Consider the following 17,643-nt stretch of genomic DNA (forward strand, 5'->3'; position numbering starts at 1 on the left):
TAGTTTTAGATGAGGAAAAAAAAATAACAAAAAAATGCTGAGTCACAGAGTAGGTTTATGTTTAACTTTATTAGAAACTGCCTAACAGGTTTCCAAAGGTATTTTTTAAACACCAGAGCTGTCTATGCCTTTAAATTAAAAATTTTAAATTTCATAAAGATTTCAGTTTAATAATTAACATGTTCATCTGTTGTGCAAGATTTATGTCACTTTGAATTCTACTTTGCAATAATCATACAGTCACAAACAGCATAAGATTCAAATGCAGGAAAAAAAGAAAATGAAAAGCTTGAAAGATTTCATCATTTAAGGAAGGCAATAAATAAGAAATATTTTTCAAAATCACCAATGAGGTGATCTGAATGCACTGTTGAGATGTACTCTCTGTCACTCCTACCATAAACTGTATTTTAAAATAGGTAAAAGTGTTGTATTCATATCATTTAAATGAATAAATAACCTCATATACATTCCTCATTAGAAAGTAAGACTACAGTGCGTTTTCTTAGAAATGTTACAAACTGGTCTTAGTGAAGGAAAGTAGAAGACAAGCAGAAAAGCAAAAACCATGCTGAAAGATTTCCAACTCCTAGAGCAAAGTATCTCCATCTCTTTCGTACAGAACTAGACTGACACCCCTACATGTGCCTACCTACTTTATATATACAATAATGTTTTCACAGAAAACATTTACAGAGTAACTTCAAACTATAAGATGCCTCCAAGTAATGTTAAATACTATTATTCTGAGTGCATGAGAGTTGGATCCAGGTTTCATAAAGATAATCATCACATAGGCTTTCTTGTGTATTATAAGGCTATAATGTTATTTTGTTTAAGTTTTTTCTTTGTTTGTTTGTTTGTTTTTTGAGACAAGGTCTTGTTATGCCACCCAGGCAGGTCTTGAACTCCTGGGCTCAAGCGATCCTCCTGCCTCAGCCTCCCAAAGTGCTGGGATAACAGGGTGGGCCACCGCTACCTGCCAAGGCTATTGTGTTGACACTGTAAACACACCATCAATTTTTGGGGGGTTCTTAGATAGATTAAAGGAAATTTCTATATTTACCAGTGATAAATACAAAAAAGCTAATTAATTAGGAGTACAAATGTGCATAAGAATTTTGGATTCCTATATGTGGCATGTAAAAAAAAAATACTACAACTAGTTTTCAAAAAGGAACATGTTACTAACACTTAGAACAGCTCTGTAGAAAGTTAAAAAAAAAATCCCAGAAAAATAGCAGTCATTGAATAAATATTTTTTGAATAAATAAACTGATTAACTGAGAAACCAGTGATTAATTGAGAAACCAGAGCTCCATGGAGAAATGGCTGGCTCCAGGGCTGGGGCAAGGAAAATATAAGATGACCTAGGAACAGTTTATTATGCCAGAAAGTAAAAGTGTCCAGAGCATGACAGAGAAATATCAAAAGGGCAAAGGAGTCAAGTGGAGGATCTGTACCACTAGCCAAACGTGGAATCATTTAAGCAACAAAATAGATAATGATAGTAACAAATTATAAACTTGTAAGTAGAACAGGAATCCAAGAGGCTACAGTGATATAGATAGGCAAACAAAAAGAAGACGAGGGAAAAGCAAAAGCTACCTTTGGGTACAATGCCAATTAACAAATATAAAAAAGAAACTGGAATTTTAAAAATCCCCCTTTGGCAACCTTCAAGATCATAACTGATTCAGATGAGAATCATCAACAGATGCTAAATCTGGAAGGTGAAAGAAAGCTTGATGAGGAGCAGAATATTTATACATACATATATATATGTATACATATATATATACACACACACACACACACACAGCCTCAAAATGTCTCCTCAGAAAATACTTATTACTTACTATTCAATAACAAAACATATGGATTAATTAACTTACAGCAAAGAAGCCTGGCATACTCCTCACCGCATGACAAAAGTCGTCACTGATGGGACAAGTCACTCTCAGGCGTCTCCTCATAGAAAGCACTAAGGTAAGTCCAAGTCATTTTTGTGGTATTCATGCTAACATGCATAAATCATGAGGAAACACCAGACAAACTCAATTGAGGGGCATTCTATAAACTCTGTGGTCTCGTACTCTACATAAATGTTATGGTCATAAAAGATAAGAAAGATTGAGGAACTGTTTGTTACAGACTGAAGTGGAATGAAGAGAAATGTTAAGTACATGTAACACATGATCTTGATTAGATCCTGGAGCTGTAAAGGTTTGGGATGATTAGTGAAATCTGAAATGGAGGCTGTGGATTAAATGGTAATATGGATCAAAGTTAACTTCCCAATAGAACAGTGTCCGTGTCCTTAAGAAATACACATCGAAATATTAAGGGGTAATGGGACATCATGTCTACAACTTATTCCCAGATGGTTCAGAAATGCTATCAATGGGGAATAAAGGTGAAGGATACATGGGAAATCTATACTATTTCCACAAATTGTATAAAAATCTGAAATTACTTCCATAGTTTAAAAAAAATAAAAGGGAGAAAGCCAAACAGTTTTATAATACATTCCCAATTACTAACAGATCAACCATGCTGCAAATGAACTTAACTCCTCTTTAGGATATAACTTCTTTTTAAGACCCATCTACACACTGTGGAGTCAAGACTGGATCTTTCCTCCACAGACCTATTACTTCTCAATACTGAGTTACAGTCACCAGGTTTACAACAAAGGTGCCACCACACTGCAGAGGGGAATGGACTATCTTTTCAATAAATGGTGCTGGATTAAATAAATGTCCATATATTTTTAAATGAAGAAAAATATTGAACTCTACCTCACATCATACATTAAACTCAATTCCTGACAGATTGTAGATTGTAAAGATCTAATAATACTGCTTCTAAAACTAATATGAGGTTATCTTCATAAACTTGTAAGAGACACAGGTGTATTAAACGGCACACCAAAAAAGCGCTAACTATAAAGGAAAAGACTAATAAATTAGCTTCCATTAAACAAGAATTTTGTTTTTGTTTTGTTTTGTTTTTTTTTTTTTTTGAGACGGAGTCTCGCTCTGTCACCCAGGTTAGAATGCAGTGGTGCGCGACCTCAGCTCACTGCAACCTCCGCCTCCCAGGTTCAAGCGATTCTCCTGCTTCAGCCTCCTGAGTAGCTGGGATTACAGGTGCACACCATCACCCCCGGCTAATTTTTGTATTTTTAGTAAAGTTGGGGTTTCACCATGTTGGCCAGGCTGGTCTCAAACTCCTGACCTCAAGTGATCCACCCACCTTGGCCTCCCAAAGTGCTGGGATTACAGGTGTGAGCTACCGTACCTGGTCTCATTGAAAAGAATTTCTATTCACCAAAATGTACCCTTAGGAGTATAGAAAGATATTTGCAATATACCTGTCTGATAAATTGTATGAATCCAGAATATGTAAGAACCCTGTAAGCCAATAAAAAGTAGAAAAAATTTTAAAACAGACAATGCAGATTTTTAAGTGGGAAAAACATTCCAACCAGCACTTTACAACAGAGGCTAGCCTAATGCCAACAGACATATGGAAAGATGCTCACCTGCATTTGTTATTATTAGAGAAATGCAAATTAAAAACACAATGAATTACTATTATACCTCTCAGCATAATAGCTAAAATTTTGAAAGCTGGAGATATCAAATGTTGATGAGCATGTGGACAGCTCTCATACTGCTGGTGGGAAGGTAAACTGACATTCTCTGACATTATGTATTAATACCAAATACATTCATTACTATGACCCAACAGTTCCAATCCTAGATATATTCCCAAGAGAAATGTATGCATATAAGAATACTGTTCACAGCAGTATTATTTCTAATAGCTCAAAACTGGAAACAATTCAAATACGTATAATAGTACAATTAATAATATGTAAATTAGGGTATACTTATGCAATAGAATACTACATAGCAATGAAATACTACACCATTAAATGCAACATAGATGACTCTCACACACAATATTGAGAAAAATGAGCTATCACAAGAGTCTACTGTCTGATTCCAACAAGAAGGCACAACTAATCTGGGAGAAATCAGAATATTGGTTTCCTTTAGAGTTGTTTAACCAACTGAAGTGGGCGTGAGGGAAGCTTCCACAGCACTAGTAAAACGTGGTAAAATGTTCATAGCATAAAAATTCATCAAGCTCTATAATTGTAATGTGCCCTTGTCTGTATATAATATTAGACTTTATTTTAAAAGTTTACACCAAATAATCGATTCATTCTCTCAGCTCACTACAACACTCAACCATGGAAATTCTTATCTCCACTGGGGCCTTTCACTCTCCTGTTTCCTTCCTCTGACTCTTGCTGGTTTACTTCCTGCTATAATCCTCTAAATATGGACTTGACCCAGAGCTCAGCATACAATTAACTGCTCTTGCTTTACATTATATGCCTTAGACAGCTTGTTCTGTTCCATTCCAAATGCCACTCTCAACACTCCTGCAGAGCAGGAGGCACACAGTACTCAATGCACGTAGAGTCTCTTTCTTTCTTCACCCATAAACTATGGCAATGGTTTTTTAGTGTCTCCCACCTTCCCATGTCAAACTGAGCTTCCTAAAATACTCCTTTAACTGCATCATGCACTGCTCATGAATATTAATTCCTCCCAGCTACATATAAAACTTAATGTCATAAAGCTGGCATTCAAGTCATCCCAATTCACTCACTAACTACATCTCCGGTCTTACCTCCTACTAGTCATTTACCTGCTCTAATTAAAAACCATCTATAAAATTTTTTTTTACCAAATCCATTGTCCAGATTCCTACTTCAAAGCTTTTCCTCATAGTATTCCCTCTGGCTAAAATATTCTTTCCTCTCATCTATAACTGCCTACTTTTCGGTCAAGGCCTGTGTCTTACTTCAACTACTTCAGTCCATGTTTATCATTACCTGTAATCCTGATGGCTGTTACTGTCTACTTGGCACTTAATCTTTACCATCAAGTTATGTGTTCATACATAAGACTGTAAGACCCTCACTGAAAGGGACAACGTTTTATATCTCTTAGATATGTAAAAAGCAAGTGTTAAATATATCATGGTGGTGGTATGCTACTAATGATCAACCAGTATTCTGAAGAGGCTTTTAAAAATTAAAGAAATAGACAATCTTTTAGGAACTTCAAAATGAAGAGAATAAGTTTTTTTTCTATTGTAGTAATGCTTTGGCTTATTTAAGCTTAATAAATACTGCAATCAGTTGAACACAAGCAGAGACTTGTAATCAGAAAGCCATGGATTCTGCAGAGTAGTCCTTGAAAAAGCAGAGTATGTCAACCTAGCACAGACCACATGAGAATGAAACAAGTGTCTACGTGATTTGATTATGAATATAAGCAAGTAGAGAATGATTAAATAGATTTTAGAGTTATTGTTGACAGGCACAAAATCTTTTTTTTAACCTCCATAACAAAAATACCTAAGGTGAAATTAATATTGACTAGAAGGTAACCACTTGAATTAATCAGTTAACAAATGAATAAGTAAATGGATATATGGCTGGTACTAAAGTTATAGGAATTCCATTAACCTAATGTTATCAATTAACACACTATGTCCAAAATACAGGTTTGCCTTTCCCAATAGATAACGGGACATACAGATTCACTGAGGTCACCTGGAGAAAATGGTGGATATCAGGCAGGACTAACTTGCAGCTCCCACTCATGGGGACAAAACAGCATGTGGAGACTCACAATGTAAACTCTGCTCCAAGAACCCCCACAAGAACATACCAGGAAAACTGAAAGAATTCACAGACCCTTTGAAAGAAGCAGCTTGCCGCTGCAAACTCCATGAGACAGCCAAAACACTGTGAGTGCCCAAAGTGTGAGAGGGGGAAAGTCTGCCTCCAAACACACATCCTCACTGGGGAACCTGAAAATCCAGATCACAGAAGAATTTAACCTTACCTAGGGCTGAAACAAATTTAGAGAGCTGAGCGAAATATAAAAGTAGAAGAAGCAGGCCAGGAATGGTGGGTCATGCCTGTAATCCCAACACTTTGGGAAGCCAAGGTGAGTGGATCGCTTGAGACCAGGAGTTTGAGACAAGCCTGGCCAATATGGTGAAACCCTGTCTCTACTAAAAATACAAAAAAAAAAAAAAAAATCAGCTGGGCATGGTGGTGCACACCTGTAATCCCAGCTACTTGGGAGGCTGAGGCAGGAGAATCGCTTGAGCCCGGGAGGCAGAGGCTGCAGTAAGCCAAGATCAACACCACTGCACTCTAACCTGGGCGACAGACTGAGACTCCACCTAAAAAAAAAAAAAAAAAAACTAGAAGCAGCAGTGATAAGAGACCCCTGTAGACACTCCCAGTCCCTAGGGAAGCCATTTTTTTTTTTTTACTTTTATCTCACAGGGGTCCTTGGGGAGGGCAGTCAGTGGAACTGGGGAAGTACCACAGTGAGAAAGACTTCTAGCTGAATGCTGTAATAATTTTGACCAAATGCAAATTTTCCTGGGCAGAATCTGGGCAGGGGGTGGGGGAGGAGGCGGGAATAGGGGGCCGGCGGGAATAAGGGGCCAACGGAAAGTACAGATATGAGAACAGAAGCCACAGCACGCAGGGAGGCGCAAGGCCTGAAAGCCCTGCTTGCTTTCTTAGCAGGAAGGCTTGTAGCCTAGGGCAAATGCTTTTTCTGCAGACACTCCCCAATACCAGCTTGGAGTCCAGTAGCTCCACTGGGTAGCTAGACCCAGAAGAAAAATAACCATCGCTGCAGTTCAGCTCTCAGGAAGCCCCATTCATAGGGGAAAGGGGAGAGAACCACATGGGATCACCCCGTGGGATAAAAGAATCTGAACAGCAGATTCAAGATCATGCCTCTGACACAGTATATCCAAATGAGAAGGAACCAGAAAAACTATTCTGGTAATATGACAAAACAAGGTTCTGTAAAATCCTCAAAAGCTCACACTAGTTCACCAGCGATGGATCCAAACCAAGAAGAAACATCTGAATTACCAGAAAAAGAATTCAGTAGGTCGGTTATTAAGCAGCTCAAGGAGGCACTAGAGAAAGGTGAAAGGCAACTTAAAGAAATTTTTTAAATAATATAAGACATGGATGAAAAAATTTCCAGAGAAATAGAATCAAAAATAAAAAAGAGTCACAACTTCAGAAAATGAAACACACACTTAGAGGCATGCAAAACAGACTGCAAAGTTTCAACAATAGAATCAAACAAGCAGAAGAAAGAACTTCAGAGCTCAAAGACAAGCCCTAATCAAATTAACCCAATCTGACACAGACAAAGGAAAAAGAATTTTAAAAAATGAACAAAGCCTCCAAGAAGTTTGGGATCATGTTAAACGACCAAACCTAAGAATAATTGGTGTTCCTGAGGAAGAAGAAAAATCTAAAAGTTTGGAAAACTTATTTGAGGGAATAATCAAGGAAAACTTCCCTGGCCTTGCTGGAGATCTAGACATCCAAATACAAGAAGGTCAAGGAACACCCGGGGAATTCATCGCAAAAAGATCATCACCTAGGCACACAGTCAATCAGGTTATCTAAAGTCAAGTCAAAGGAAATAATCTTAAGATCTGTGAGGCAAAAGCACCAGGTAACCTATAAAAAAAAACCTATCCGATAAATAGCAGATTTCTCAGCATAAAATCTACAAGCCAGATGGAACTGAGGTCCTATCTATAGCCTCCTTAAATAAAATAATTATCAGTCAAGAATTTTATGTCCAGTGAAACTAAGCTTCATTAATGAAGGAAAGATAAAGTCTTTTTCAGGCAAACAAATGCTGAGAGAATTTGCCACTATCAAGTCAGCACTAAAGAAGTGATAAAATGAATTATTAAATCTTGAAACAAAGCCTCAGAATACACCAAAACAGAACCTCCTTAAAGCATAAATCTCACAGGGCCTATAACACAATAACACAATGAGAAAAAACAAACAGACAAAAGGTATTGGGGCAACAACTAGCACAATGGATAGAATAGTACCTCACATCTTAATACTAATGTTGAATGTAAATGGCATAAATACTCCACTTAAAAGACACAGAATGGCAGAATGGATAAGAATTCACCAACCAAGTATCTGCTTTTTTCAAGGGACTCACCTAACACATAAGGACTCACATAAACTGAAGGTAAAAGGGTAGAAAGAGATATTTCATGCAAACAGACACCAAAAGCCAGCATGAGTAGCTATTCTTACATCAGATAAAACAGACTTTAAAGCAACAACAGTTAAAAACGACAAAGAGGGACATTACATAATGATAAAAGGACTAGTCCAACAGGAAAATATCACAATCCTAAATATAAATGCACCTAACACTGGAGCTCCCAATTTATAAAACAATTACTACTAGACCTTAATAAATGAGACAGAGGGCAAAATAATAATAATGAGGGACTTCAATACTCCACTGACAGCACTAAACAGGTCGTTAAGACAGAAAGGCAACAAAGAAACAATGGACTTAAACTATACCCTACAACAAATGGATTTAACAGATATATACAGAACATTCTACCCAACAACTGCAAAATGCACATTCTATTCATCAACACATGGAACATATTCCAAGACAGACCACATAAGCCACAAAACAAGTCACACTATATTTAAGAAAATCAAAATTATATCAAGTACTCTCTCAGAACACAGTGGCATAAAATTGGACATCAACTGCAAAAGGAACACTCAAAAAGCATGCAAATACATGGAAATTAAATAACCTGCTCCTGAATGATTGTTGGGTCAACAATGAAATCAAAATGGAAATTTAAGAATTTGAACTGAATGATAATAGTGACACAACTTATCAAAACCTCTGGAATACAGAAAAAGCGGTGCTAAGAGCAAAGTTTACAGCACTGAATGCCTGCATGAAAAAGTCTGAAAGAGCACAAATAAGACAATCTAAGGTCACACCTCAAGAACTAGAGAAACAAGAACAAACCAAACCCAGCAGAAGAAAAGAAATAACAAAGATGAGAGCAGAACTAAATGAAATTGAAACAAAAGAAATACAAAAGATAAAACAAAAAGTTGGTTCTTTGAAAAAATAAACAAAATTGATAGAACATTAGCAAGATTAACTAAAAAAAGAAGACAGAAGATCCAAATAAGCTCAATTAGAAACAAACAGAAGATATAACAACTGATACCACAGAAATACAAAATATCATTCGAGGCTACTATGAACACCTTTACACACACAAACTAGAAAACCTAGAGGAGCTGGATAAATTCCTGGAAATATACAACCCTTCTAAGTTAAACCAGGAAGAAACAGAAACTCTGAACTGACCACAGTAAGACTGAAATGGTAATTTTAAAACTGACAACAACAATAAAAAAAGCCCAGGACCAGACGGATTCACAGCTGAATTCTAACAGACTTAAAAAGAACTGGTATTAATCCTATTGGCACTATTCCAAAAGACAGAGAAAGAGGGAATCCTCCCTAAATCATTCAATGAAGCCATTATCACCCAAATACCAAAAACAGGGAAGGACATAACAAAAAAAAGAAAGCCACAGATCAATATCCCTGATGAACATAGATACAAAAATTCCTCAACAAAATATAAGCTAACTGAATCCAACAGCATATCAAAAAGGTAATTCACCATGAACAAGTAGGTTCCATACCAGGGATGCAGGGACAGTTTAACATCCACAAGTCAATAAATGTGATACACCACATAAACAGAATTAAAAACAAAAATCACATGATATCTCAACAAAGAAAAAGCATTTTACAAAATCCAGCATCCCTATATGATTAAAACTCTCAGCAAAATCGGCATAGAAGGGACATACCTTAAGGTAACAAAAGCGTCTATAACAAACCCATAGCCAACATTATACTGAACAGGGAACAAGTTGAAAGCATTCCCCCTGAGAACTGGAACAAGACAAAGATGCCCACTTTCACCATTTCTATTCAACACAGTACTGGAAGTCCCAGCTGGAGCAATCGACAAGAGAAAGAAATAAAGGGCATCCAAATCGATAAAGAGGAAGTCAAACTGTTGCTGTTCACTGATGATATGATCGTATACCTAGAAAACCCTAAAGACTCATCCAAAAAGCTCCTAGATCTGATTAATGAATTCAGTAAAGTTTCAAGATACAAAATAAACATACACAAGTCAGTAGCTCTGCTATACACCAACAGTGACCAAGCTGAGAATCAAATCAAGAACTCAAACCCTTTCACAATAGCTGCAAAAAAATGAAATACTTAGGAATGTACCTAATGAAGAAGTGGAAAGAACTCTACGACAAAAACTACAAAACACTGCTGAAAGAAATCATAGAGGATACAAACAAATGGAAGCACATCCCAAACTCTTGGATGGGTAGAATCAATATTGTGGAAATACCATACTGCCAAAAGCAATCTACAAATTCTATGCAATTCGTATCAAAATACCATCATCATTTTTCACACAACTAGAAAAAACAATGCTAAAATTCATATGGAACCAAAAAAGAGCCCACATAACCAAAGCAAGACTAAGCATAACGAGCAAATCTGGAGGCATCACATTACCTGACTTCATACTATATTATAAGGCTATAGTCTCCAAAACAGCACGATACTGCTATAAAAATAGGCACATAGACCAACGGCACAGAATAGAGAACCCAGAAATAAAGCCCAATACTTAGAGCAAACTGATTTTCATCACAGCAAACAAAAAATATAAAGTGGGGAAAGGACATCCTATTCAACAAATGGTGCTGGGATAATTGGCAAGTCACATGAAGAAGAATGAAACTGGATCCTCATCTCTCACTTGATACAAAAATTAACTCAAGATGGATCAAAGACTTAAATCAAGACTTGAAACCATAAAAATTCTAGAAGATAACACTGGAAAAACTCTTCTAGACATTGGCTTAGGCAAAGGCTTCATGACCAAGAACCCAAAAGCAAATGCAACAAAAACAAAGATAAACGGATGGGACTTAATTAAACTAAAAAGCTTCTGCACAGTAAAATAAATAATCAGCAGAGTAAACATACAACCCATAGAGTAGGAGAAAATCTTCACAAACTATGTATCTGACAAAGGACTAATATCCAGAATCTATAAGGAACTCAAATCAGCAACAAAAAAATAATGCCATCAAAAAGTCAGCTAAGGACATGAATAGATAATTCTCAAAAGAAAACATACAAATGGCCAACAAACATGAAAAAATGTTCAACATCATGAATTATCAGGGAAATGCAAATCAAAACCACAATGCAATATCAACTGATATGGTTTGGCTGTGTCCCCACCCAAATCTCATCTTGAATTGTAATCCCCATAATCTCCATGTGTCAAGGGAGAGACAAGGTGGAGGTAATTTGAATCCTGGGGGCAGTTTCCCCCTTGCTGTTCCCATGATAGTGACTGAGTTCTCACGAGATCTGATCGTTTTGTAAGTGTTTGGCAAGTTCCTCCTTCAGTCTTTTTCTCTCTTGCCACCTTATGAAGAAGATGCCTGCTTCCCCTTCACCTTTAACCATGACTGTAAGTTTCCTGAGGCCTCCCCAGCCATATAGAACTGTGAGTCAATTAAACTTCCTCCTTTCCTTCATAAATTACCCAGAATCAGGAAGTTCTTTACAGAAGTGTGAGAACAGACTAACACACCACCTTACTCCTGCAAGAATGGCCATAATTTAAAAATAAAAAAAAAAGGATGTTGGCATGGATGTGGTGAAAAGAAACACTTTTTTTTTTCTTTTTTTTTTTGAGACGGAGCCTCGCTCTGTCACCAGGCTGGAGTGCAGTGGTGTGATCTCAGCTCACTGCAACCTCCACCTCCAGGGTTCACACCATTCTCCTGCCTCAGCCTCCCAAGTAGCTGGGACTACAGGGGCCCGCCACCGCCCGGCTAATTATTTTTGTATTTTTAGTAGAGACGGGGTTTCACCGTGTTAGCCAGGATGGTCTCGATCTCCTAACCTCATGATCTGCCCGCCTCAGTCTCCCAAAGTGCTGGGATTACAGGCGTGAGCCACAGCGCCCAGCCGAAAAGAAACACTTTTACACCGCTGGTGGGAATGTCAACTAGTAAAACCACTACGAAAAACAGTATGGAGATTCCTTAAAGAACTAAAAGTAGAACTACCATTTGATCCAGCAATCCCACTACTGGGTATCTACCCAGAGGAAAATAAGTCATTATATGAAAAAGACACTTGTATACACATGTTTATAGCAGCACAATTCACAATTGCGAAAACATAAAACTAGCCCAAATGCCCACCAATCAACGAACAGATAAAGAAAATGTGGTGTACATATATACCATAGAATACTACTCAGCCATAAAAAGGAAGGAAATAATGGCATTTACAGCAACCTGGATGGAGTTGGAGACCATTATTCTAAGTAAAGTAACACAGGAATGGAAAACCAAATGTAGTATGTTCTCATAAATGGGAGGTAAGCTATAAGGACACAAAGGCATTGAGAATGACACAATGGGCCGGGTGCGGTGGCTCACGCCTGTAATCCCAACACTTTGGGAGGCCGAAGCGGGTGGATCACGAGGTCAGGAGATGGAGACCATCCTGGCTAACATGGCGAAACCGTCTCTACTAAAAATACAAAAAAATTAGGCTGGGCACAGTGGCTCACGCCTGTAATCCCAGCACTTTGGGAGGCCGGGGTGGGCGGATCATGAGGTCAGGAGATCGAGACCATCCTGGCTAACACGGTGAAACCCCATCTCTACTAAAAATACAAAAAATTAGTCAGGCGTGGTGGCACATGCCTGTAGTCCCAGCTACTTGGGAGGCTGAGGGAGAAGAACCGCTTGAACCTGGGAGGCAGAGGTCACAGTGAGCCGAGATTGCACCACTGCACTCCAGCCTGGTGACAGAGGGAGACTCCATCTCAAAAAAAAGAAAAAAAAAAAAATACAGTGGACTTTGGGGACTCTGGGGGAAGGTTGGAGGGGGGGCGATGAGGGGTAAAGACTACACACTGGGTACAGCATACACTGCATGGGTGATGGGTGCAACAAAACCTCAGAAATCATCACTGAAGAATTTATCAATGTAACCGTATTATCACCTGTTCCCCAAAAACTATTGAAATAAAAAAAAAGATAACGACATATAATGTTGTTGGTATTATATGCAATTAGAACAACACTTTAAAATTATTCTTTGGAGCTTAAAATTAGAACAGTAATGTACTTAGCAGTATTTTACATGCAGGTGGTTTGGGGAATTTGTGATGGGATTTCTTTCTTTTTTTTTTTCTTTTGAGACACAGTCTTGCTCTGTCGCCCAGGCTGGAGTGTAGTGGCGTGATCTCGGCTTACTGCAACCTCCGCCTGCCAGGTTCAAGCAATTCTCCTGCCTCAACCTCCTGAGTAGCGGGGACTACAGGCGCGTGCCACCGTGCCCAGCCAATTTTTGTATTTTTAGTAGAGACAGGGTTTCACCATGCTGGCCAGACTATATATAAATATATAGTTTTATATATTTATATAAATATATAAAACTATATAGTTTTATATATTATATAAATATATAAACTATATAGTTTTATATATTATATAAATATATAAAACTATATAGTTTATATATTAATATAATATATAAACTATAGTTTTATATATTTATATAATATATAAACTATATAGTTATATATTTTATATAACTAATATATATTATATAATATATAAACTATATATTTATATATTATATAATATATAAACTATGTTTTATATATTATATAAATATATAAAAATATAGTTTTATATATTATATAAATATATAAAAATATAGTTTTATATATTATATAAATATATAAAATATATGTTTTATATATTATATAAATATATAAAATATATGTTTTATATATTATATAAATATATAAAATATATAGTTTTATATATTATATAAATATATAAAATATATAGTTTTATACATAAATATATAAAATACATAGTTTTTTATATATATATAAAACTATATATTTAAACTATATATTTAAAAAGAGAAATTAATCATTTTTTGTAATTTTTTTTTTTGCAGGGGTAGAAACAAGGTCTTGCTATATTGCCCAGGCTGCTCTCAAATTCTTGGGTTCAAGCAATCCTTTTACCCGGGCCTCCCAAAGTGCTAGGATTACAGGTGGGAGCCACTGCACCAGGCCACTATCATTTTTGTTTGTTTGTTTGTTTTTTTGAGATGGAGTCTTGCTCTGTCACCCAGGCTGGAGTGCAGTGGCACAATCTTGGCTCACTGCAACCTCCGCCTCCCGGGTTCACGCCATTCTCCTGCCTCAGCCTCCTGAGTAGCTGGGACTACAGGCACCCGCCAGCATGTCCAGCTAATTTTTTTGTATTTTTTTAGTAGAGACAGGGTTTCACTGTGTTAGCCAGGATGGTCTCAATCTCCTGACCTCGTGATCCACCTGCCTCAGCCTCCCAAAGTGCTGTGATGACAGGCGTGAGCCACCGTGCCCGGCCTACTATCTTTACTTTAAAAAAAAAAAAAAAAAAACTCAGTCAAATTTTCTGTGCTTTGTATTCAGATATGTTTTTGCCAACATTAAAAAAGTAAACAATGCACTTTTATAGTATCCACTACAGCAAATTTTAAAAACAATTACAATTACTTTCTTCATACTCTCACCTTCTTTTTTTTTTTTTTTTTTTTTTTGAGATGGAGTTTTGCTCTTGTTGCCCAGGCTGGAGTGCAATGGCGCGATCTTGGCTCACTGCAACCTCCGTCTCCCAGATTCAAGCGATTCTCCTGCCTCAGCCTCCTGAGTAGCTGGGACTATAGGCACCCAGCTAATTTTTTATATTTTTAGTAGAGACAGGGTTTCACCATGTTGGCCAGGATGGTCTCGAACTCATTACCTAACGTGATCCACCCGCCTCGGCCTCCCAAAGTGCTGGGATTACAGGCGTGAGCCAACGCACCAAGCCTCCTTCAGTTATTTTTATGCTGCTGTGTGTGTGTGTGTGTGTGTGTGTGTGTGTGTGTGTGTGTGTGTGTGTGTGTGTGTGTGTGTGTGTGTGTGTGTGTGTGTGTGTGTGTGTGTGTGTGTGTGTGTGTGTGTGTAGGTATGGGCATATGTATACTATTAATACTTGCTCACTCTGTTACTAGCCTACTATAAATGAAACATATAACAAGCAGAACACACATAGCAGACAACGTAACAGAAGGAGTCACTGCCGTACCTGGGTTATTGTTAACATTACTTTTGGGTGGCTTCTGAACTGGTTTGGGAAGTGTAGATTCAGTCAAAGCTTTATTGGCAACAGCCTGTTGAGCCTTCTTTATACTGCTGCCTTCGGATTCCCATGTCTGCTCACCAAGACTCAGCTGCACTGAGAACATCTTAGAAAAACATAAATAGACAAAGAAAACATTAAGACTTTTCCAAGAAATAAAATGGGCTGTCTGAGAGAAAAATAAACATCATAGAATCAGAATTTTAGAGCTAGAGGTGACCTTACCTACAGATCATTTGCAACAAAATCTTACTCTACCTAGTGAAGAAATTTTAAGAGAGTACCAAATTCTGTTCTATCCTATCCAAAAGCTTAGTAGCAGATCTAGGTGTACATTTTGGGTAGAATAAATCAAGAAGCAATCTTTCCTCTAAATGAAATCACAATGTTAATGTCATTCAAATGGTCCTCAGAAAAGTAGAATAAGTAGAAATAATGAGAAACTGTAAGAGAAGCCAAAAGACCATGTGTCTATAATACTTTTATAAAATCTAATTCCTTGAATGTTACATTTAGCACAATCTAGGCAATGAGTCAGGCAATTCTATTAAATATTATACTACCAAAAAACTCTAAATCTCCACAACAAACATTGAGCCAATCACTAAATTCTGTCCATTTTAACATCATAAATATTTCTCAAATCTTCTTCCTCTCTCTGCCAACTGGATCCAGCCTTTCATCATTTTAGCTTGGACATAATATTCTTCCAGCTGATCACTGCTAAAACTATCTTTCTAAAACACAAATCCAATTTCATCACCCCAATCAACACCAGGTTAAACCCCTTCAACTGTTCCTGTTTTAGCATGGCACAAAGGCTCTACCTGTGCATCCTCATCTCACACACATCCTTCCACTAACACGTCCTACATTCCATTCGCACTGCATTTCCACACGAGCCCCCAAACCTATTCTTCACCTTTAAAATTCAGAACCAAGTTACATGATATGCGCATAATTGGTTTCACTCCAGACTGCTTATTACTTTCTAGGAATACTAAGTATTAACTTAAAATTACTTATTACAAAAAATATATATTATTGCAGAAAGGAGATCAGATCGAAAATACCGTCACTAAGTTAGCATCACCAATAATCATACAAATTGACGTCATGCGCCCCCGATACAATCCAATGAAAAGTACACATCAACAACCATGTACTATTCTTGGCCAAAAATGTTTAATCTGAATCTAATCATAGGGAAACAATCAGAGAGATCTAGATTACGGGACATTCTATAAAACAAATGGCCTAGGCTCCAAAAATGTCAATGTCATAAAAGGAAAAAAAAAAAAAAAAAAGAATGCAGGGAGGACACTAAAGAGACATGAAGGCCGCGCACAGTGGCTCACGCCTGTAACCCCAGCACTTTGGGAGGCTGAGACGGGCAGATCACAAGGTCAGGAGATCGAGACCATCCTGGCTAACACGGTGAAACCCCGTCCCTACTAAAAATACAAAAAAATTAGGCAGGCATGGTGGTGGGTGCCTGTAGTCCCAGCTACTCAGGAGGCTGAGGCAGGAGAATGGCGTGAACCTGGGAGGCAGAGCTTGCAGTGAGCCGAGATTGCGCCACTGCACTCCAGCCTGGGCGACAGAGCGAGGCTCTTTCTCAAAAAAAAAAAAAAAAAGAAAAGAGACATGAAAAGACATGATAAATACCACGCATGATCCTTGATTATATCTAAAATGGGAAGGGGAAAAAAAGCTATAAAGGATATTCGGAGGACAACTGGGGAAATGTGACTATGAACTATACATTAAGTAATAGGTTTAGCCAGGATTAAATTTCTTGTGTGATTAACAGTATTGTGGTTATGAAGAAGAACGTCTTTAGTCTTACAAGATAGATATGTAAGTATTAAAGAGTGAAGTGTCATGGTAGCTGAAATTTACTTTCAAATTGTTCAAGGAAAAAGTATATGTCAATATAGAGGGAGCAAGAAATAAAGTAATGTGGCAAATAAATTAACGATCGGTGAATTTAAAACATACATGAATGTCTATTACACCATTCTTTCCATTTTTTTGTAGATTTTTAATTAATCAAAATAGAGAATTGGGATTTGTCATTTGAAATTCACAACGTAAACATACCTGTTTAAAGTGATTAATTTTTCTTTTATTCTAATTCAGTTTAAAATATATACCTAAAATGTATCTTTAATACTCTCTCTGGTTTCAAAATGATTTTTCAATGACTAGCTCTTTGTTTTTCTTCAAATTTTGGTATTTAACAAAGAACTCTGCCACAAAATAAGAAAGTTTAAAGGTTTCACATGATATATATAATATACATAATCTTGCATATAGCTCATACGCTTGAAAACAGAAATACCCACATAAATGACCTTGAGATTCCTGAT

General features: G+C 37.2%; 1 protein-coding gene across 22 annotated transcripts in view; it reads right to left on the bottom strand.

Moving 5' to 3' along the window:
- The window catches only part of STAU2 (staufen double-stranded RNA binding protein 2), a 331,631-nt gene that overhangs the window by 258,129 nt on the left and 55,859 nt on the right, over positions 1-17,643 (bottom strand). For 21 of the 22 annotated variants that reach the window (XM_024250494.3, XM_063726256.1, XM_063726258.1 and 18 more), the window contains 1 exon segment: positions 15,218-15,377. The exons of the other annotated variant lie outside the window; for it this stretch is intronic. In XM_024250494.3, coding sequence (XP_024106262.1) covers positions 15,218-15,377 — 160 coding nt within the window. 22 annotated transcript variants of the gene reach the window in all.

This window comes from Pongo abelii, chromosome 7, assembly GCF_028885655.2.
Source record: "Pongo abelii isolate AG06213 chromosome 7, NHGRI_mPonAbe1-v2.0_pri, whole genome shotgun sequence".
In the NCBI taxonomy this organism is placed as follows: domain Eukaryota; kingdom Metazoa; phylum Chordata; class Mammalia; order Primates; family Hominidae; genus Pongo; species Pongo abelii.